This window comes from Lactuca sativa, chromosome 3 (assembly GCF_002870075.4).
Source record: "Lactuca sativa cultivar Salinas chromosome 3, Lsat_Salinas_v11, whole genome shotgun sequence".
In the NCBI taxonomy this organism is placed as follows: Eukaryota; Viridiplantae; Streptophyta; class Magnoliopsida; order Asterales; family Asteraceae; genus Lactuca; species Lactuca sativa.
The window spans coordinates 145840942-145864272 of record NC_056625.2 but is presented as its reverse complement, the minus strand read 5'-3'; the positions used below and the strand labels follow the sequence as shown (position 1 = coordinate 145864272).

The 23331-nt window shown below is 39.8% G+C and overlaps 1 protein-coding gene across 1 annotated transcript in view; it reads left to right on the top strand.

Annotated features, from left to right (window-relative positions):
- Positions 1–276, top strand: part of LOC128132837 (DNA-directed RNA polymerase subunit beta-like) — a 1220-nt gene extending 944 nt beyond the window's left edge. Inside the window, exon 2 of the mRNA XM_052769827.1 lies at positions 1–276. This exon is cut by the window's left edge and continues 594 nt beyond it. Within this exon, the coding sequence (XP_052625787.1) occupies positions 1–107 (107 nt within the window). The 3' untranslated portion in view covers positions 108–276.
- The last annotated feature ends 23055 nt before the right edge of the window (positions 277–23331 follow it).

The window sequence follows — 23331 nt, the reverse complement described above, 5'->3', positions numbered from 1 at the left end:
CTGGATTGGAAGGCCAAGCGGCTCTAGATTCAGGGGCTCTTGCTATAGCGGTTTGTCTGAAAGGACTTCATGGAAAAGCAAAGGCAGATATGTTCCAGAACCTTTGAATAAACCTGATAGCTTCAATGTGCCAAGTACTAGTGGTACGAAAGATGTTCCTCAGGAAAAAGAAATTCCTGCAAAAGAAGTCACATCCCCAAGTGAAACTTCATCAGTTCAGAGTGAACCAGCTAAAGAAAAACAAAAACCGAAAGCTAACATCCATCATCAACCGAAGCAGATGAGAAATCAAAAACGAGAAAGGAATCAGAGATACAGGAAGAATCTCTCTGAAAGAAAAGAGTTTTGCCAATCTCAGAATGCCTATTTCTCACATCAAGACAGGAACTTAAAATCAGAGAAAATTCCTGTTGGATCGAAAGAGAGCAACAACAACCGAAAGCAGAGGTTCGGTTCGGAGAAAAACATCAACTGAAAGCAAAGGTTCGGTTCAGAAAATGATTCCAACCGAAAGCAGAAGTTCGGTTCAGAGAATGACTTCAACCGAAAGCAGAGGTTCGTTTCTGAGAACAAAAGAGATCAAAATTCTAGGGTCAGTCCCACTAATGATCAAAAGCAAAAGGGTCACCTAGAATCTCCAGCCAAGAAGTCATCTCAATCTAGGTCCTCTAATTCTTCAAATGCTTCTAATTCCTCTCCACCTCGTCCTAAATTCCATTCCGTTCCTTCTCAAAAATCTCAATCATCAGCTGAACAAAAAGGAAAACAGAAGGTTTCAGTGGCTAAACCAGAGCCAAAACCGATAGCATCGAATCCCAATAAAATTAAAGTTTTTACCATCAAAAAGAAAGATGAAACAACACTAATAAAAAGAACATATTTAGTTGACATCTCTCTTACTATTCCTGTTCCTGTGAAAGGCTCACGTGGACCCAAGAAGCTTTGGGTTCCTGAATCTGCTTAATTTTTGCAGGTTATCAGTGACGAGCAGTTTGACGAAGAATGGTACATTGATAGTGGCTGCTCGCGTCACATGACAGGAAGGAAGGAAGAGCTAAGGGAATACAGGTCTCTTTCAAATGGTGGAAACGTCAAGTTCGGAAACAACTCCTTCGGCACCATAAAAGGCTATGGAATGATTATAAACGGTGATTTCACGATAAGGAAGGTTGCATACGTGGAAGGACTACAACACAACCTCATCAGTGTATCTCAGCTTGTTGGAGGTACCGGTCTCAAAGTCTCATTCGACGATGAGGGTTCTGAAATAATTGAGAAGAAGACGAAAAGAGTTATTCTCAAATCGGAGCGTAAAGACGAAATGTTTCCTTTAAACCTCAAACCCATCAAAGGAAACCCAGCTATCTGCCTGTTATCCAAAGCACAATCTGACGAAAGCTGGTTGTGGCACCGAAGACTCTCTCATCTCAACTTTAAACATATCAACAAACTTGTTACTGGAGGTCTTGTTCGAGGTCTTCCGTTGCTCAAGTACGATAGAGATCATTTGTGTGCTGCATGTGAAATGGGGAAGCAGAGTCGTCAAAGTCATCCATCTATAATAAACACTAAAGTTGTTGAACCACTAGAATTACTTCATATTGATTTGTGTGGTCCATCATCTATCGAAAGCATCGGTGGTAGCAAGTATATTCTTGTTATTGTTGATGACTTTTCGCGTTTTACATGGGTGTTCTTTCTGAAGCATAAATCTGAAGCGACTCAGAAGCTAAAAGTGTTCATCAAGCAGATTGAAGTACAGCTGAAGAAGGTCGTTCGCAACATCAGGAGCGACAATGAATTGGAGTTCAAAAATAGAGAATTTGAAGAATTCCTGGCAGAAAAGGGAATCAGTCACAACTTCTCAGCTCCCTACACACCTCAACAGAACGGAATTGTCGAAAGACAAAACCGATCCTTATGTGAAGAAGCCCGAACCATGCTGAGTTTCGCTTCCTTACCTTTATATTTTTGGGCTGATGCTATTTCTGCTGCTTGTTATACACAGAATAGGTCATATCTCAACAAGCGCTTCACTCTCACTCCTTATGAGATCATCAACAACAGGAAGCCAAATGTGAAGTTTTTCCATGTGTTCGGTTTAAGGTGTTTTATCTTCAATTCTAAAGAACACCGCAACAAGTTCAATGTCAAAGCCGACGAAGGGATATTTCTAGGCTATTCTCTCACTTCTAAAGCATATAGGGTATTAAACAAGCGTTCGAGGAAAATAGAAGAAACTTACTACGTGACTTTTGATGATAGCTATGTCAAAAAGCTAAAGGCCAACGAAGACACAGCTGGAGAAATCTTTCCTCAAACTGGCCAAGTCACAGCCTCGATCGCTAATCTATTCGAGAAGTTCATGGAGCTTTTTGATGAACTAGAGAAGGCCACTCTTTTTGAAGCCAGTGCAGCAGACAACATGGTAGATCACGTAAAGCAACTTGTCGACAATGCTGTAAGGAGAATGAATGAAGGAGAATCAGGTTCTGAAGACCCTCCACAACACAATGCTTCAGTCGAGGGGGAGGATCCACCATCATCATCCCAGCCGAGCTCACAAGTTGAGGGGGAGCAAAGGTCTCAAACTACTCCCGAAAGCACTTTGCCAACTGAAAGCACTTCGCCAACTGAAAGTGCCTCACCATCCGAAGGTGCATCAACACCCGAAAGCTCAGCACCACAAGAAACCAATGTAGCTCAAAATTCTCAAGACATTCCTATAAGATCATCTATCGAGGGGGAGCATGCTGATATGTCTCACGACTATGAAAGCCAGTTCGAACCAGAAGAAATGATAAACGCTGAATTAGATCCAACCTTTGATCCAAACTACCCTCCTCTCACCAAATGGACCAGAGATCATCCTGTCTCTCAAGTTTTTGGTGATGTATCTGAAAAAGTTCTGACTCGATCACAACTCAAGGCAAAACAGACTTCCTTGTTTTCAAAAGTCGAATTCTGCATGTTTAACTCATTCGTATCAAAAGTTGAACCAAAGACAGTTAACATTGCTCTTGATCACTCCGATTGGATTCAAGCTATGCAAGACGAACTGAATGAATTTGAAAGGAACAAAGTTTGGCGACTTATTCCAACTCCTCCAGATGCCTCGGTTGTTGGTCTCAAATGGGTCTTCAGGAACAAAATGGATAAGGAAGGGAACGTTATAAGGAACAAAGCACGTCTGGTAATGAAAGGATACTGTCAGGAGGAAGGCATTGACTATGAAGAGACTTTCGCTCCTGTAGCTAGGCTAGAATCAGAAAGAATATTTCTTGCCTATGCTGCCCACAAAAACTTTGAGGTCTACCAAATGGACGTCAAGTGTGCATTTCTCAATGGAGAACTCGAAGAAACTGTGTATGTGGAGCAACCTCCTGGATTCGTGAATGAAAAGTATCCTAATCATTGTTACATTTTGGATAAAGCCATGTATGGACTGAAACAAGCTCCGAGAGCCTGGTATGAAACGCTGACTAAATTTTTAAAGATGTCCAAATTCAAACAAGGTTCGGTTGACCCAACATTCTTTCGTAAAAAGGAAGGTAACCACCTTATGATCATTCAAATTTATGTCGATGATATCATCTTTGGCTCAACGAATCCTAGCCTAACAGCTGAATTCAGAAAGCTGATGGAGACTAAATTTGAAATGAGCTCAATGGGTCCTATTAACTTTTTCCTTGGTTTAAATATTAGACAGGGACCTGAAGGCATCTTTATTAATCAGGAGGCTTACATGAAAACTCTCTTAGCAAAATTTGGCATGATGGGAGATTCAAAAGTCAAAGTTCCAATGGCATTCGGCACCAAGCTCACTCCATCCCTGGATAAACCGGTTGTTGATATTACGCTTTATCGTCAAATGATAGGCTCTCTAATGTATCTCACTGCTAGCAGGCCTGACATAATGTTTTCTGTTTGTTACTGTGCTAGATTTCAGGCAAACCCACGCGAACCTCACATGCTTGCAGTGAAGAACATTTTACGATATCTCAAGCGAACTACCTCTTTAGGTCTATGGTACCCTTCCAACTCAGGCTTCTTCGTTCAAGCCTACTCAGATGCAGACCTTGGAGGTTGTGGACTCGACAGGAAAAGCACCACTGGCGGCTGCCAATTCCTTGATGGGAAGTTGGTTAGCTGGCAGTCAAAGAAACAAACGTGCGTGTCTTTGTCTACAGCTGAAGCAGAATACATTGCAGCTGCATCCTGTACTTCTCAAGTGATTTGGATCCAGAGTCAACTCCGAGACTATGGACTCAATATGAAAAAGATCCCACTATATTGTGACTCTGAAAGTGCAATTAGGATATGTCATAACCCAGTGCAACACTCGAGAGTCAGTACCACAAACTACCTCTCAACCTCAAACGTCAGAAGCGAAATAGACCGAACGTTCGGGTTCGGTTGAATCATCTGCACTCGCTCATCATTTCAAAGGTAGTTTTCTTGGTTGTAAATTTCATGTACAAAGTTGTTTATCTTATTGTCAAAAGTATTTCTTTTTTGAAAATCTACATTCCTTGGTTTTTCAAAAATTTTCAAAACCAAAACAAACCGAACGCTCGGGTTTGGTTTTTCAAAATTTTTCAAAACCGAAACCAACCGAACGCTCGGGTTCGGTTTTTCAAAATTTTTCAAAACCGAAACCAACCGAACGCTCGGGTTCGGTTTTTCAAAATTTTTCAAAACCGAAACCAACCGAACGCTCGGGTGCGGTTTTTCAAAATTTTTCTCAATCGAAACCAACCGAACGCTCGGGTTCGGTTGCAAAGTTTTTTTTATGTTTTTCTTTTCTTTTCCAAAATTTTTTTTAATCTTTTATTTTCTTTCTTAGTATTATTTTTTCCTTATTATTTATCATTTTTTTTATATATTTCAAAACTCCGAAAATATTTTGTTCTTCATTTACTTTTTGTCTTTAATTTTTATATGTGTGTTCGTTCGTTTATGGGGAAATATTTGATGGATTAGTGCCCAAAGCCTCATCAGATTCTGAATAACAGCCTTAATGACTTGGTATACACAAACCTTGTCTTCCCAATTAGGCTACTCCTCTGTTATTCTAATTGTGAGCTACCTAACTCTCTTCTCACATGAGATAAGAGTTTTCTGCTTGGTCCTACTTTTCACAGCAGAGGTACTTTTCTTTCTTACACCATCTCCATTACATTTCTCCATTAAATTCGTTTCATCAACGTAACCCTTGAGACTCTCAGAAATTGCCACTGAGGTTTATGGTTACTCAAAAACTGTGTTTATGATCTTAGTTTCGTGCCACTACGAGCTGAGTGAAACCCAAAATTCAATACCAAATCTGAATTGACGGTGAACAATTAATTTGCTCAAGTTTTCACTAATGAATTGACGGATGTATCCTCATGAAATCTCAAGTTTTTCTTTTGTGTGATTCCTATGAAATTGTTAAACACCATAACATTTCTTCCCTTGGGATCCAGTTTTAATTTTTTTTTGAGATTTTATATTTTTCAAGCCACTTTTAAATCATTTCCTACCTACTTGTTCAACAGACTACACCGGTCTCACAAGTATTTTGTTTACTTTCTATCTTATTTCAAGATTAGGACTGTTGAATCAAAGCTAAAGCCACCCTAAGGAGCCTAATTAAAAGAAGCCTTTCAACACTTCTTAATAAGTGTTTGATCGTTATTCAACGGGAAACCACACTAACACTTTAAGGTCTCTCTTGACTTTGAAGGAAGAGATTCGTGCCCGGGATCATTTGTTTCGTGTCTTTATTGACATCACATTTATTCCTAAAAAGATTTGCTTTATTTCTTTTCTTTTTACACCCTTAGCACGAAAATCTTTGATTTTCCAACATTCTGGTACTAATAATTACAGGTGTTTTTTTTGGATCGGTGATTAATTATAAAGATGTGGTCAAAATTAATCCATGTGGGTGCGTTATTCAAAAGATGGCGTTACACATTAAAGGGATAAGATGAAGAGTTGCTGACTCAGGCGGGAGTTTAATTGATTTGATTTCAAACGGCGGAACAGGGAAAGCGTGCGAATTTCAAGCGTCTAATCTCTAACTGACGTCGCAGACGCGTGTGCGAATTTGAAACGGTTCCTCTCTGGCACAGACAGGCGCGTGTGAATTTGAAACGGTTTATCAGAAACGGCGCTTGATGGGAGGCGTGTTCTCCAGATTCTGACACTCTCTCTCATGCGTGATCATCGGTTCCCCAACTGTCACGCATCAGTCACCTCCGGTAAACTCTTGGTATTTCGATAGAAGATTTGGGCAGATCTTTCTCTCTCCTTAAACCCCAGTATAAAATGGCGTTAGCATCCACCATTTACCTCTTTACTGCAATCCAAATTACCAGAGCAAAAGAATTTCCTGAACCCTTACTATTCATCATCTTCTTCTCATCTTCAACAATGGCAGATTCATCCTCCGTTCACGCTACTTCTCACATCCTTCCCATTCGCCCTCAACAGGGTCTCGTAATTGATTTAACTCCTTAGGCATATGACTCCTACATGTTCCCAATCATCGAGTGCTTGAAGTATTCGCCAATAGCACCTGCACTTTCGAGGGTGGAATTAGTGCCCATGGAGCTCTTATCGCAGATTTATGTGACTGCACACTATGATAAAGTGGTCGATAGGATCTTCTTCGAGGTTTCTGATCACAAAGCCTCTATTTCCAAGCAACGATTTGGCTCACTGCTAGGGTTTGAAGCTGACCCTTCAAGGTTAATCCGGAGACTATTCCGTTGGGGCATTTCTTCAACATGTTCTATAATATGGGGTACACAAAGGTGCTAACCTCCGTCGCAAAGTTCAAAAAGTCATGTTTACCGCCACAGTGGAACGGACTGTTCACTGTACTTTTCAAGGGTCTCTCAGAAAGGAGCTCAGGTTCAGATGGCTCCAGTCGACTATTCCTGTCCATTCTGTACGGAGTTTACAACGGCGTCAATGTCGACTATGGGTTGGTTCTCTGGCAACAACTCATCCAGAGTTTATCTTCTTCTTCACGACATTCTGAGGTGTCGTATGCCAGGTTTTGGACCTTGATCACTAAGTGGGCGATGGATAAGAACAATGTCCCCACTGTTGCCAGCGCATCGATGTCTTCGATTGGTACATTCCATACCACGAAGATCATCGTCTCAGATGAATCGAAATTCCCTTTCAATGGTTCCATTCCGGAGACCATGTACGCTGACGTTCCAGCTGACAGCAGGATCATCCGGACCTACAAGGAGTTCAAGAGGTCTGGTCCAAGGGATCTCACGCCGGAGATGCTCAAGTCCATTCACGATGCTGATAAGCCTGTTCATAGAGGCAAAAAGGCAGATAAAGGCAAACAGGTGGCGAAAGGGGCTAAAGGCCCTTCTCCTAAAAAGAGGAAAGCTACTAAAGCTGGTCAGTCCCCGCAGCAGAAGAGGCGAAAGACTCAACCAAAGCGAAAGCTCATTATCGCTTCCTCTTCAAGTGAGTCGGAGGGTGAGAGTTCGGATTCGGACGACTCTCCAAGAGGCAACACACCTCCAAGGGGCAACACACCACCCAGATCACCTACCCCTGATATGCAAATCCATACCTCTCCACTTCCCTCTCCTACTCAAACAATTCCTACTTCCATTCCCACCATAAACCCCTTTACCAACATTCCAAACACCTCAATCCCTATACCACCACCCATTTTCACCAACGCAACAACAACATCTACTGCGAAGGTTACAACCAACGTATCTGATACGGGGGTTCATACCGATGCAACCGAACCACCGCCAGCAACCGAACCCATACACACAACCGAAACCCAACAACCACCCGAACCTACCCCACTCAAACACCACCCGAACCTACCCCTGCTCAAACTCAACCTGAACCTACTCATACCACAACACCACCAGCTTCACCACCACCACCATCTCCCGGTCATGCCTCTGACAGAGATAACCCTTTCCTTAGTGGGGAGAACATGACATTTGATTCGGTCTATTACAGTCTGTTTCAAGTGCAAAGCGACGATGATGAGGATGCTCCGGTAACAAAGAAGAACCTTAAGGAGTTGCAAGAGAAGGTCGACTTGCTCATTGCTTCCTCTTCCAATTCTCAATCCTCTTTCTCTGAAGCTGCTCTTCAGAAGATTGTTGATGCCTTCTCCAGGGCTCAGCAAGATTCGGTCGCTTCTGCCACCGCCGCCATAGATGCCTCGACGAAAGCTTGTGAGGCTGCGACCGAAAAAGTCGATAAACTATTCTCTGACGCCTCTACCCTGTTACAATCTTTGCAGGAGAGTGCCACTGCTACCAAGACAACGTTGGAACCAATTGTTCAACAGTTGGCCACGTTTGTCTCCACGAAGTTGAAGTCATTTTCCACACTTCGCCAATCGATCTGTGACGACAACTCTGCCCTTCGTGCCTCTATCGACGAGCGCCTCTTTAAACTCCAAGAGGATCTTGCCGCTGAAAACTCGTTGATGGACGTTCTAGCAAAGAAGACCACTGCCCTAAAGGTCAAGAGTGCTCAGCTTTCCAACTCTCAGCAACAAATTGACACTCTTCGATCCGAACGGGAGGTCATCAAGACGTGTGTTTCGGATGTACACTCAGCTATATCCAACATCCTTGAAGCGCACGATCCGATCCTGAACCATTCTGTGAGGCGTACCCTTGCAGAGAAACTCGCTCCTGCCCTGGATCTGCTCAGTAAAATTGAAGGGCTACCCAGTTTCGTGTCCACTCCGAAACAAGGGGGAGAAAAGGAGTCCGGATCGCAACCACCTCATTCCTCAAAGGCAACTCACACAACCGAACCTCCTCTTACAGGCCAAGCCTCTGGTTCGGGTGTGAAGGACAAAGGCAAGAAAATTGCTGAGGAAGAAGAGGAAGAAGACAACGAAACCATTACCGACTTGTTGAAACGCAAAAGTCGACACAATGTTGAAGATGATAATGTTCGTGTGGCGAGAGAAACTGAAGAAGCTGAACGCAAAAAGAAAGATGCCCACGACCTCCTTGAGAGTAGGAAGACTCTTTTCCCTGCTTGGACTCGAGAAAGGATGATAAAGGAGGCAATCGATACTCCGAGTATCTTATGGCTTGAACCGGTAATCTCCTTTGACCGCTACAACTCCGTCGACTCTCAGTTCGACATGCCCTTAACCCGAAAGGCGTTCATCTTTCACGCCTTTGCCAACGTTGCCGAGGTCCCTCATCCTCATCCGGAGATTGATCGGGAATTGATTGAGTTCTATCTGAAGGCCGCTCAACCCCAGTACCAAACCTGGGGCGCTCAGAAGATCATCAACGTTCGGGTTCTGAAGCCATATACTGAAGGGAGATTTATCAACGTTCGGTTCAAAGTGCTCAGAGGGTCTGCAAAAACCGAACATGCCATCTCTTTAGCAGATCTACCGAACCTCAACCCCCATGAATGGATCGTTCTGCACAACATCCTTCTGACTAATGAAGCTGAATATGGTCCGATCATTGACCATCTCAAGAGGATGTTGGTGTGTTATATCATGGAGGTCGCCCTGATGGATTAGCAGATTGCAAATGTTTTCAAGAAGAAACCGAAGATCTCTCCTGTTGGTTCATCCAGTGATCTAAACCAGATGAAGATGGGAAAAATTGACCCGAGGCGTAATTCGGTCATGTTCACTATGAGTGAAGGACAGAAATGTCTCTTTGCCTTAGCTGATAAACATCTTTATACCACTGCTTGTCTTAAGCATGTGATGGGGATCATCCACAGGTGCAAAGAAAATACAACGGATGATATCAAATATTTTGACGATATGATACAATGGTACATCCGATTCAGACAGACAATCCTCGCGCTTATTTCTCGTCTGTTTGAGACTGTAAAGAAGAAGGTTCCTGCTGCTGCTGCTGGCCCAAGTAAGAAGACAAAGTGATCTCGCTCCAATTTGACGCAAAGGGGGAGATTGTTGGGTAGCATAGCGTAGCATTTTTGATGTATTGCGTCCATTGGGCTCGGTTAATAGTCCATGTTTTGTACTCCGGTTTGGGCCTGTCCAACCGTGAGCTGATAGGGTTTAGTATATAATAATGTGCTTGCATGCATATTAGAAAAACGATTGATAGCAATTACGATAGCTTTACAGATTTTCTTCATCGTTCTTGTAAACCCTAAATCCTCTACAGTAGAAGTTCTTTATCGAGCTCTGCTGAGGATTATTGATTAATCATTCAACACACTTTGATCCATTCTTGTGTTCTTGCTGTTTGTTCGTTTATTTCTTTACCTGTTTCATAGATCTAATCGATCTTCAAGTTTGTTTTAACTTATCAGATAGATTTGGATGAACCTAATAATTATAAGGAAGCCATGGCAGGCCCTGAATCTGCGAAATGGAAGGAGGCTATGGACAGCGAGATTCAGTCCATATATTACAATCAAGTTTGGAACTTGGTTGACAATGTACCAGGTCGTAAGACAGTTGGGTGCAAATGGATCTTCAAGAAGAAGACCGACATGGATGGGAAAGTACACACTTATAAAGCGCGACTGGTTGCGAAGGGCTTTACTCAAACTCCGGGAGTTGACTATGATGAGACCTTCTCACCAGTAGCTAAGATTAAGTCTATTAGAGTGTTGTTAGCCATATATGCATTTCATGACTATGAAATATGGCAAATGGATGTCAAAACCGCTTTCCTTAATGGGAAGTTGGCTGAGGATGTTTACATGGCTCAGCCCGAGGGTTTTGTCAATCCAAAATATCCTAATAGAGTGTGTAAGCTTGAAAAATCCATTTATGGATTGAAACAAGCATCTCGCAGGTGGAATCTTTGCTTTGATGAGAAAGTCAAAGAGTTTGGCTTTTCTAGGAGTGAGGATGAGTCTTGTGTGTATGTCAGGGCTAGTGGGAGCATAGTTAGCTTCTTGGTGTTATATGTGGATGACATACTTCTCATAGGAAACGACATCCCAACTTTGTAGGAGGTTAAGGCCTGGCTTGGGAAGTGTTTTGCTATGAAGGACCTTGAGGAAGCTGCCTATATCCTAGGGATAAGGATATTAAGGGATAGGAGTAAGAGACTAATTGGACTTAGTCAAAGTACTTATGTGGATAAGGTACTGAAGAGGTTCAGTATGCAAGATTCCAAGAAAGGAGAATTACCAATCCAGAGTAATGCCAAGCTAAGTAAGACTCAGAGTCCGAGTACAGAGGCTGAGATAGCTGAGATGAGTCAGATACCATATGCTTCCACTGTGGGCTCGATCATGTATGCTATGACTTGTACTCGCCCTGATGTGGCCTTTGCTTTGAGCATGGTCAGTAGATATCAAGGGAACCCTGGCAAGGCACTCTAGATAGCGGTAAAGAACATTCTCAAGTATTTGCGGAGGACTAAGCACTGGGTCCTTACCCTCGGAGGCAGTGATGACTTGAGAGTGGAAGGATATAGTGATGATAGCTTTCAAACTGATAGGGATAATTTCCGCTCTCAGTCAGGCTGGGTCTTTATCCTAAATGGAGGAGCCATTACATGGAAAAGTTCCAAGTAGGAGACGGTAGCTGATTCGACTTGTGAATCAGAGTACATAGCAGCAAGCGAGGCAGCAAAAGAGGCGATATGGCTAAAGAAATTGATCGGAGACCTTGGAGTTGTACCAGCTATAAAGGAGCCAATGAAAATTTTCTGTGACAGTGAAAGTGTGGTTGCTTTGGCGAAAGAACCAAGAGATCACGGGAGATCTAGGCACATTGATAGAAAATACCATTTCATCAGACATACAATAGAAAAAGGACTCCTTGTGGCAAAGAGGGTATCATCAGATGAGAACTCGGCAGATCCCCTCACGAAGGGACTGAGCAGTGTTAAGCATTTACGGCATGCAAGGCGCATTGGGCTGAAGGATGATATTAGTTTCAATAATTAGATTCCTGAAACTTGTAAAATGTAATTGACATTTGATGATAAATAAAAGTTGTTATTTATTTATGAGTAAGGTGTTACTATCTTATGTTATTGTTTACTATGTTTCAATTTTGCATGCTTTTACTTCCAGAATAATCATGTTATTATTCAAATCATCCACAGTCGGTCAAACTTTGGAAGTAAGTATTGATTCAAGACTGTCATGAATTTGGCTTGTATGATTTGTCTAAAGTGCTTTAGACAATGCAATGGCTGCTACAACATTCATGAGTACTCATAAGGGCTGAGTATTGGATTCAACCCACGCTCACTTGCATCACTTCATGGAATTTATCTCGAGTGATCGTGAGACGGTAATATCATATAAATCTTCAAACCTAGAGATATGAGTTGTTGACTGTGAGTTGGTTATTTATTGATTGTACGAAAACGCATTGGTAACTCGATGTTATAAAACGTGCCTTTGTGAGTAATTCAACAAGTAGTTAGTACAAGCATATCATTCGAAGTTTATCTATTCCTTCTAGAAATAGAAGTGATATCTGGGCCCCTCGATGATTTGGTTTTTGACCTATGTACCGGGCCCAGTCAGAACCTAATTGATGTGTTCAATTTAGTTGTATGTCGAAACAAATCAGAGATCGAGAAACAAATGCTGGACAATAAGTACGACCATGTTCCATGTGTTTGTCCGGCTAATATCATGAGAGCAGAGGATTATATGATCACTTATCTTAAATGGCGTATCATCATCATCTCAGTTCTGAGAGAATTTGAAAGAGCTACGATTGCTAGTCGGGTTTTGAAGTCATATTTGCAAATATAGTTATTAGACTTATCCAAGTGGGAGACTGTTGGATATAATGTCTAAGTCCATAACTTTATTTGGTATGTACTTGACCCAACCCGGTATGGTCCATTTGGGTTGCATGGCATTGCAATACTTGGATAGACTAAATGAGAGAATATGGCACTTATGATTATTAATATATTATAAGTTCTAATATATTAATAATAGTGTTATTTAATTAGTATTGATCAAGTATTAATCTAGTATTAATTTGATGATCAAAGTGAGACTAGTTAAATATATAGGGTTGATTATGACAATCATCAATTCTTTTATGGTGGATTAATGATCCATGGTTTGTGGGTTATGGATGTAACCATTTGGAGCTCCATGGATAGTCTATGGGAGTTACAAACCCATGGGTCATGAGAAATGAAGAGTCATGACAATTATGGGTCTTCTTAATGAAACCCTAATTGTGACACCACTATAAAAGGAACCCTTTGGCTAGCAAAATCGTGACCTAGTGTTACTAGAGAGGGCATAACCGATTTTGAGTGCTAGAAGTATTCTCTCAAGTTATTCCAAGTTTTGTGGTGTTGTGTGAAGCATTTGAGGCACAACATTTGGGGTGCTCGGCTCACAAAGTCTTGAAGGAATCCAAGCAACAAGAAGGTATGTATTTCTACTAGTTTTATATTTTATTTATTCCCCATGCCATGCTAGTTAGGAAATAACCTTGAAAAAGAAATTTGTATGTATATAGAGAAAACATAGATTCAAGGTTATTAGGGTTGCATGTACACTTAGGAAGTGTTAGAATGCTCAAAAACCCATCATGAAATTGAACATTACACTTTATAAGTCGTTAGTGGAGCATGTGTGGTTAACCAGCACACACTAATAGTGACTAATAAAAAGTTGTAATAGGTATCTCATGAGTTATCATTGTTGATGGAGCATGTGTGGTTTACCAGTACATCAATTAGGATGATAAATGACAATGAGGTTACCAAGCACATTTGCATGGTTATTCGCATCTTGTTTCTGATCATTGGTATCCTAGTCACAAATAGAAGAGCATAATCTGAGATTAAACATGCCATTAAATAGTTTCAATGAATCTCAAAAGACCTAGGAATTTCACTTAATTTTGTTTCTAATCTGGTGGAATTGGTAAATCATCATTTGCCTACCTTTATAAAATTTTGACAATTAGATTACGACATCCTTTTTCTAAGTTTTAAATTATATAGTTGGGCCCTAGCCTTAATATTTTATATTGGGTTACTATATTAAGGGTTATTCTTGTCTAACTAAAACTACCCTCCTTTCATAGATGTCTACTCCAACTGATGCTTCTGCTTCCTCCTCCTCCAACCACCATAACTTCTCTTGCTCTCTATCTGCTCCAAATTCATATTAAATGCTTCTAATTACAATGATTGGATGTGGAATATAAAGACGGCCCTTCGATTCGAGAACAAAGAGTATGTTCTCGAGAAAAAACTTAACGAAATCAACAAAGAGAATGCCACTCTTGAAGAATTAGCCACCTACAAGAAACATTATGATGATGCGATAAAAGTTGCTTGCATCATGGAAAGCCACTATGAACCCTGAATTATAGAGATTCTATGAGGACTACTAGCCTTATGAGATGAAAAGGGACCTTATGGAAAAGTACCATAAGCGAGCTTGTCGAAAAAAAGCACGAAGTGGTCAAGTCCCTCATGGTGTGCAAGATGATAGAGGCAGAATTTGTATGTAGCCATGTGAAAATAATGCAACGATATGTGGGGCGCCTTGTTAGGCTAAACGTGCATTTTGATGAGGAGTTTGCTATTGACATATTCCTAAACTCCTTACCAAGTTGTTATGATCAGTTCATCTTGACCTGTCATTTGAACAATAGTGAGACCACCTTGGCTCAATTACACAACCTACTACAGGCTAATAAGGCGGGAATGAAGGGTAAGAACTCAAACCCTAATACTGCTAGTGGTCCAGTTCTGGCCATTGGTCAAGGAAAGGGGAAGAAGAGGAAAGTTCCTTTAAAACAGAAATGGAAGGGAAAGTCTCATGCTAGGTCATCAAACAATGGACCCAAAAGAAATTCCAGTTATGCCATTTCTCACACCTCTGGTCCCATATAATCCACTTGTTTTTACTACAATGATAAGGGGCACTGGAAACAAAGTTGCCCAAAGTATCTGCAAGATATCAAGGATGGAAAGGAGAAGCCATTTATTGTAGGTATATACACTATTTCATCTAATAACTCATCATCTTCTCGTTCTTGGTTCCTTGATAGATGATATGGTTTTCACATTTGTTGTGATTTCTAGGGTCTAAGAAAAAGTGAGGAGGTGGAGCACGAAAGAATGAACCTGGTCATAGGGAATATGCGATCTTCTCATGTTACCAAGATTGGATTTTATATTATAGTGCCTAGTAGTGGTGTTTGTTTAGACTTAATAAATTGTTGCTACTCATCAGAGATGACACGTAACATTATTTCATTTCATGCTTTATTCAGACAAGGTTATAGATATTCATTTAATGATTTGAATGTTTCTATTTCTACTTATAAGAATGGTTTTTTTTATATTTGAAGCTTTACCTCGTGATGGTGTGTATGAAACTGTGATGTGTGTTTATAGTTTAGGCAATAATGTTTTTCATATTGATTCATCTAATGGTGTAGACAAAGTGTGATTGTGGCATTTTTGTCTTGGACACATTAATAAGAAATGTGTTGCCCAACTCCAAGAGGATGGAGTGTTAGAATCGTTTGACCTAAGGTCAGATGATACATGTGAATCTTGTCTTTTTGGAAAGATGACAAAATCACCCTTCACTAGATCTTGTGAAAGAGGTGAAGGTTTGTTGGACCTCAGACACACAAATGTATGTGGACCCTTCAGATCATCCACAAGGGATGTTAATTGATTCTATGTGAATTTACAGATGAGTGTAGTAGATCTGCTTATATATAATTAATCAAGCATAAGTCAGAAACCTTTGAAAATTCAAAGAGTTTAAACATGAAGTCAAGAATCAGTCGGGCATGAAGATAAAGATGCTTAGATCCAATAAAGGCAGAGAGTATCTTCGTATCAAGTTAAACGACTATCTGATGGAATGTTGAATAGTTTCACAATTGACTCCTCTTAGGACACCACAATTAAATGGTGTGGTTGAGAGGTGTAAGCGGACCTTTTAGACATGGTTCGTTCCATGATGATTCACGCTTATATTCTTATTCACTTCTGGGGGTATGCCTTGGGGACAGTTGTCTACATCCTCAATGTTGTCCCTAAAAAGAAGGTTGTCAAAAAAAAACTTCATGAGATGTGGACAGGGAAACTTCCCTTATTAGCATATATCAAATTCTGAGGTTTTGAAGCTTTCATTAGACGAGATACTCATGACAAGCTAGCAGCTAGAAGTAAGAAGTGTATTTTCATTGGTTACCCAAAGCATTCATTTGGACATTTGTTCTATAGACCTAGTGAAAACATGGTCTTTGTAGCATGAATATTAGCCTTTCAAGAAAGAAAGAGAGAGAGAGAGAGAGAGAGAGAGAGAGAGCTCATATTCAAAGAGGACGGTGGAAGTACCATTGAACTTGAAGAAATTCAAGATTCAACCAATGAAGGAACTTTAGATGATACTAGCACTCAACGAGAGGAAGAGATTCTTGTTGAACCGATAGACAAGTCATTACCACTTAGGCATTCCAGTAAAGTTAGGTTGCCACCTTATATCTATGGCTTCCATATTACTACAGATGGTGACACGTTTGTTAGTGATAGGACACTGATAAATTTGGATGCACTGGATAGGTACAAGGAAGCAATGACAGACCCTGAGGCTGCTAAATGGAAAGAGGCAATGGACAACGAGATCTAGTCCATGTATGACAACCAAGTTTGGAATTTGGTTGATAATGTACCAGGTTAAAGACAGATGGGAGCAAACGGATCTTCAAGAAGAAAACCAAAATGGATGGAAAGGTACACACTTTCAAGGCTCGATTGGTTGCAAAGGGATTCATTCAATCCCCAGGGTTGACTATGATGAGACCTTCTCATCAGTAGACAAGATAAAATCTATTAAGATAATTCTCACCATAGTTTCCTTTCATGACTATGAAATATGGTAGATGGATGTTAAAACCGCCTTCCTTAGAAGGAAGTTGGTTGAATATGTTTACATGAGTGAGCCAAAGGATTTTGTAGATGAAAATATTCCAAATAGTGTGTGCAAGCTTGAGAAATCCATCTATGGATTGAAACAAGCATCCCACAGATGGAATATTTGCTTCCATGAAAAAGTGAAATAGTTTGGTTTCTCTAGGAGTAAAGATGAGTCATGTGTGTATATCAAGGCTAGTAGAAGTATAGTGACTTTTCTAGTGTTATATGTTGATGACATACTAATCATGGGAAACAACATTCCAACCTTACAAGAAGTTAAGTCTTAGCTTGGAAAGTGTTTTGCCATGAAAGACCTTGGAGAAGCGACCTATATTCTCGGGATAAGAATCTTGAGAGATAGAAAGAAGAGACTGATTAGCCTTGTTCAAAGTACATACTTGGATAAAGTACTCAAGAGGTTCAGTATGGAAAATTCCAAGAAATGAGAGCTACTTATCTAGAGCAATACTAAATTAAATAAGACTCAAAGCCCTAGTACATATGAAGAGATAGTTGATTTGAGTCGGGTACCTTGCACTTCATCTGTAGGGTCGATCTTGTGCACTGTGACATATACTTTCCCTGATGTGTCTTTTGCTTTGAACATGGTCAGTCGCTATCAGGAAAATCCTAGTAAATCTCATTGGACAGTGTTTAAAAACATTCTTAAGTATTTGTAGAGGATGAAGGACATGGTTCCAGTCCTTGGTGGCAATGATACATTGAGAGTGATTGGGTACAGTGACACCAACTTTTAGACAGACAAAGACAACTTTCATTCTCATTCAGGTTGGGTGTTCACTCTAAATGGTGGAGCAGTAACTTGGAAAAGTTCCAAACAGGATACGGTTGCTGATTTAACCTTCAAGTCAGAGTACAGAGCTGCAAGTGAAGCATCTAAGGAAGCAGCTTGGTTGAAAAACTTCATCAAAGATCTTGGAGTTGTCCCTACCATTTAGGAGCCAATGGAACTTTTTTGTGATATTGAAGGAGCAGTTTCCTTGAATAAGGAACCAAGAGATTATGAAAAGTCTAGACATATCAACATAAAATACCATTACATCAGACATAGTGTAGAACAAGGTCACCTCATTGTAAAGAGGGTATCATCATAAAAGAATCTTGCAGATCCTTTAACGAAGGATCTGAGTAAGGTCAAGCATAGTCTGCATGCTAGGAGCATTGGTCTGAGAGATGATATTAGTTTTAGTAGTTATATAGTTATTTTGAAACTTGTAACAAAATAAATGTAACTAACTTTTGGTGATTAAATAATGGAAAATTATTTATGAGTTTTTTACTGCCTTTTGTCAATTGTTTATTCTTGTGTTTTGTTTTGCATGTTTCATAGCTGCACATACTTTTGGAAGTATGTAGTGAATTAAGACTGTTATGAATTGGATTGTAGATTGTCTAAGGGAGTTAGACATGGCAATAGTATTACTGAAATATTCATGAGTACTTAGAAATGGATATTTAAGTAATAGATAAACCCATACTTAGAGAATTACTTCATGGATTCTATCAAGTAATTATGAGATGATAATATCTTATGATCTTGAAATGGAGATATATGAGTTGAAATTTACAAGCCGGTTGTACATTGGTAATACGTAAATTCATCAATAACTTGGTATTATAAAATGTATTGTCATGCATGATTTGATGAATAAAATATGCAAGCATATGAGTCAAATTTTATTCGTTCCTTTTTCCCAAATGGGAAAACGATATATTTGGGCCCCTCGGTGATTTGTTGTTAACTAATAGTGTCGGGCCCGGCTAGGACTAAATTGATGTGTTCATTAGAAGTTCTATGTCATCAGAAATCATAAATCTGGAAAGAAATTATGGACAATGAGATTTACTTTATTCCAAATCTCATTTTCGTATGATATCTAGCAGAATAGAGGATTATATGATCACTTATCTTAGGACGTGTAACTGACTGGGTCAGAGTTCGGCAACAACTTTTGGAATCTACAATTTGCTGATCGATTCAGAAGTTATACTAGCTTTTATAGTTACAAACTTATCCAAGTGGGGTACTATTGAGTTACGTATCTAATCCCATAACTATAATTGGTATATACTTGAATTGATGGTAGGACAATCCTTTTGGGTTGCCCTCAAACCTAGCAATTAGACAGGTTGACTTTTATAGAGAGAGAGAAAGAGAGAGAGAGAGAGAGAGAGGTTAATTTATTATTTGATTAATAAATTGAAATAAGAAGTTTATTAATATATTATGAAAATAATATATTGAATAGAAAAAGTTATTATTTAGTTAATAATTAATCAAAAATTAACTAGAATTAATTGGATTAATTTAAAGTACAGGGACTGTTTGGTTATTTATTAAAAGTTGAAGAATGAAGGATCTAGAACCTCATGGGCTGAGGTGGACGAAAATCCTCTAGCTCAAGCCTAGAAGATTTCGTCCAAGGCTCCTTGGATAAGGAGATTGGGTTGCTTGGCCACCAAGTAAATCAATCTAGGGCTTATCCCTTAAACCCAAGCTTTGGCCCCAAGATTCCTCAACTATATAGGGCTATCCCAGCCTCATATTTCGACACTCCTCTCTTCCATAAGGCTTGGATGAAAATTGTTGTTCTCCCCTCTCTTCTCATTTAAGTCATCCTCTTGCTATCTTGGGTGTGAACCATTAGAGGCATGACACTTGTGGTGCTTGCTTCCAAGAGATCTACAAGAAAGAAACATTGTTATTTACTACAATAACAGTTAAGGTGTGTAATCCTAAACCCTAGTTATTAATTTTCGAAAATTGATTTTGGTTCTTAGGGCTTCTTATTTGATTTTCTTAGTTATAGGTTCAATAGAGAAAACATAGATCTTATTTAGGTTACATGCAAACTTAAGGGTTTTAAGTTTATTTGTTTTACCTAAATCCTATCAATTCATATATTATAGGCAATTATCTAGCCTACATGCTTAAGTGCATACTACATGCAACTATATCCTAACATAAAGATGATACATACTGAAGTATACAATATATTGAGATGAACTCGCTTAGACAGTTTCTCAAGGGTTAAACAGTTAACCGAATAATTCAACTGACGAGCACCACTCCAATGATGGTTAACATATATTACTATAGTTTATTACTTCCTATGGAAATCTAGTAGTTTGGGCTAGACCTATCACTAATCCCAAGGAATACTGATAGTTATATCAAATAAGGATCAGCCAGACCGGATAGTTAGGAAGCATGACCATGTCGACATATAGCCTTTTTGAAATCCAACAACCAAGCCACTGTGACCATTCTAGACACCTCTCCCATACGTAGATAAATCAGTATTATGACCTGGAATTACTGATAAATCTTATTTATAGGTTCATAATAATGACTGATAACTATAAATATAAGTTACATTGAAAGCAAAAGAATGTAGCTTAACTTACAGAGGTTTTTAGCAAAAATCGGGAAATTGTGATGGCAGGATTCCGGTCCTGATAGCTATTAGTTTTTGGGCACTTAGGGACCCCAAAATAAACCAAAATACCCTAAACACAAATAACTTTCGAGATTTCAACCGAGAAAATCAGAGTTTGGTGTAGGTGTGAGGGAAATATGAGCACTCAAGAACTAATTATAGGCAAAATTGGGGACATGTGCACCACATACAGCCATATGTGTGTCGCGCATATGGGTGATGTCGGTCCATTCCCCTTGTGACATGTGTCTCGTCTCGATTTTTCCAAATTCTAGCTTCTAGAAGTATTCTAGGTGTCCTGTTTTTGTGGTACCAAATGTCACGATTTTGTGGGGCCGTGTGGGCCTGTCTCCTGAAAGATTCGGTTGCTTGATCATGCCACATGTTACCTCCAGAATGTGCCATGTCATCTATAACATCCCGAATTCCAGGTATGAAATTTATTCCTTAAAAGTCAAATTCTCCTTGGAACTCGTCGAGTTGATGGCCTCAACTCGACGTGTTGAATACTTTTGGGCCGCATATATTTTTGGACCAACTGAAGAAAAACTCGATGAGTTGGTGGCTGATTAAGAAAACCCTAATTTTTAGAGTGTTGTACCCTATTTAAAGGCCTTATACCCTTTGGCTGGCCTCCTTACCAGTCTCCCCTGTCTAGAAACCCTAGTCTCGCGCTTTCTCTCCCATATTTGAGTGTGTGTGAGCTTGAAGAGTGTTTTCTTGGTGTTCTTTTGAAGAGCTTGAAGTTGGTGGTGCCTAGCTTGAGGGGGGAAGCTTTAGATCCAGAATCTCCTTGAGTTTAGCTACTCTTTTGAGGAAAAAGGTCGAAAATTTGCTCATTTATTGCTTAGATCTCTTCCTTGGAAGTTTGTTGTCATTTTTGCCTCATTTGGGGATCGTTCTTGGGATTGAGCATTTCATGAAGTTGTCACTTCAAATATGGACGTTTTAGGGCCTCATTGGACTTAAAGTTGCAAGCTTTATCAAGTTCTAGGCCTTCTTCATGCTTTAGGTCCCTTATTATTCCTTTCTTGAGTCTTGGAGCCTCTTTGTGGCATGTATGGACATAAAGTTAGCAACTTTACGTGGTATTTCAACTCTTGGGTATCAGATCTATAGTTTAAGACTGGGAAAACTGGACGAGTTGTCCTTACAACTCGATGAGTTGGATCGGGTTTTCCCGCTTTTCTGTATACTAAAAAAACTTGACGAGTTGTCCTAACAACTCGGCGTGTTGGATCGGGTTTTCCCCACTTCTCTAAGTAATGTAGTAACTTGATGAGTTGGTATTTGCACTCGACGAGTTGGGTCAACATGGACTGTTAACTTTGACTTTGACCATGGTTGACCAAGTTTGACTTAGAGAGCATTTTGGGTATTTCAGGGTTTTGATAGAAATGGTCACATGGTGGTTGTAGGCTTTTGAGTCCGGAACTAAGTTTTGGAGTTGGATTTTACAGGTTCAGCACTACTTGTGAGGTGAGTGTTCCTCACTATACTTGTTGGGTCGAAGGCACAAAGGTCGGCCATTTTGCATTATTATCATGATTAATGCATGATTGAGTATTGTAGCCATCTGTTAGATCTGTATCTTGATAATAGGATGATGCCATACTTAGTGATCTGTAAGATCTGTCTATTTTCCTAATTGATTGGTTATATGTTTAATTGTTATGTATATGTCGACATGTTATGTATGGTTGGCTTAAGGCGGACCTACTTTATGCTGAAGGCCAATAGACCTAGGGCGTCCTGGATAGACTAAAAGGCCAATAGAACATACCAGTCAGGCCGAAGGCTCGAAGAACGTTCCAGATAGGCTGAAGGCCCGAGGTGGCGTACCAATCATGATGTAGTTTATGTGAGCGTACCAGATAGACTGTAGTTTGGTGGGGCGTTCCAGTCAAAATGTAGGCTTTGAATACATGTTGTTTGTGATATTATTTTGGTTTTTGTATTGTAATTGGTATTTTGGGGTAAACTCACTAAGCATTGGGCAGACAGTTGTAGATTTTGTTTTAGGTGCTTATGAGGATCGCGGGAAGGCGAAGGTGTGATCATGCACCTCCTCATGTTTTTTCCATGATTTTTGGGACTTCTCTGATGTTGAACTTATTTTGAAAACAATTTGTAATAAATGATGGTTTTTGGATTTATTTAAAATTTATAAAATTTTCAAAATTTTATGGATGTTACAAGTTGGTATCAGAGCCTTGGTTTGAGTGAATTGGAGGAACACTCATGTGAATCCAGTCTCAAAATAAGGAAAAGATTTTCAAAATGAGTTTCAAACGGTATTCAAAATACTAAAGGAGGATGCAATGTGTATGATCAGCCGGAGCCAGTAAGTAGACCCCAAAATAACATGCTATCATTTGATATTGTGATATGTTAGAACAACATGCTAGTGATAGGCTAGGGATCTTCAGGAATTGCATGATAGAATTGTCTGATTATATGATGCCTGATAGCCTAGGGACTTTTCTTTTATGAAATTGACATCATTACTGTGGTTTCTTAGTGTATGCATCATGGTAATATATAAAAAATATCTTATAGCCTGAGAATGTTTGGTTTGGCCTTATTTCATGTTCTTGTTTGATGAAGGGCTTAGGGTAGGATCAGATACTCGAATGTCTATAGGGTGTGTTATGCATGTCTAGCATACATGAATGTTGCAGGGTTGGTGTAAGTTTCATGGATGAGTCGTGAGGGGTCAGCAAACTAGTAGTGAGATGTTTACCTTTTCCTCAAGGAGTGAGGACAGCACGTTCGTTTATGCTTATGAGTATTGTTAGGGTGTTGTAATCATCCTTGAGACAAACACAGGTAGATTATCTGAGATCTTGGGTCTTCGTTGGGAGTTTTTTCCCCGTTATTTATGTAGATTATCTGATATCTTCCTAGTGTATTTTCAGTATAGTGACTACGAGACGAGTTGAGATTGGATCCCAGTCGGGATC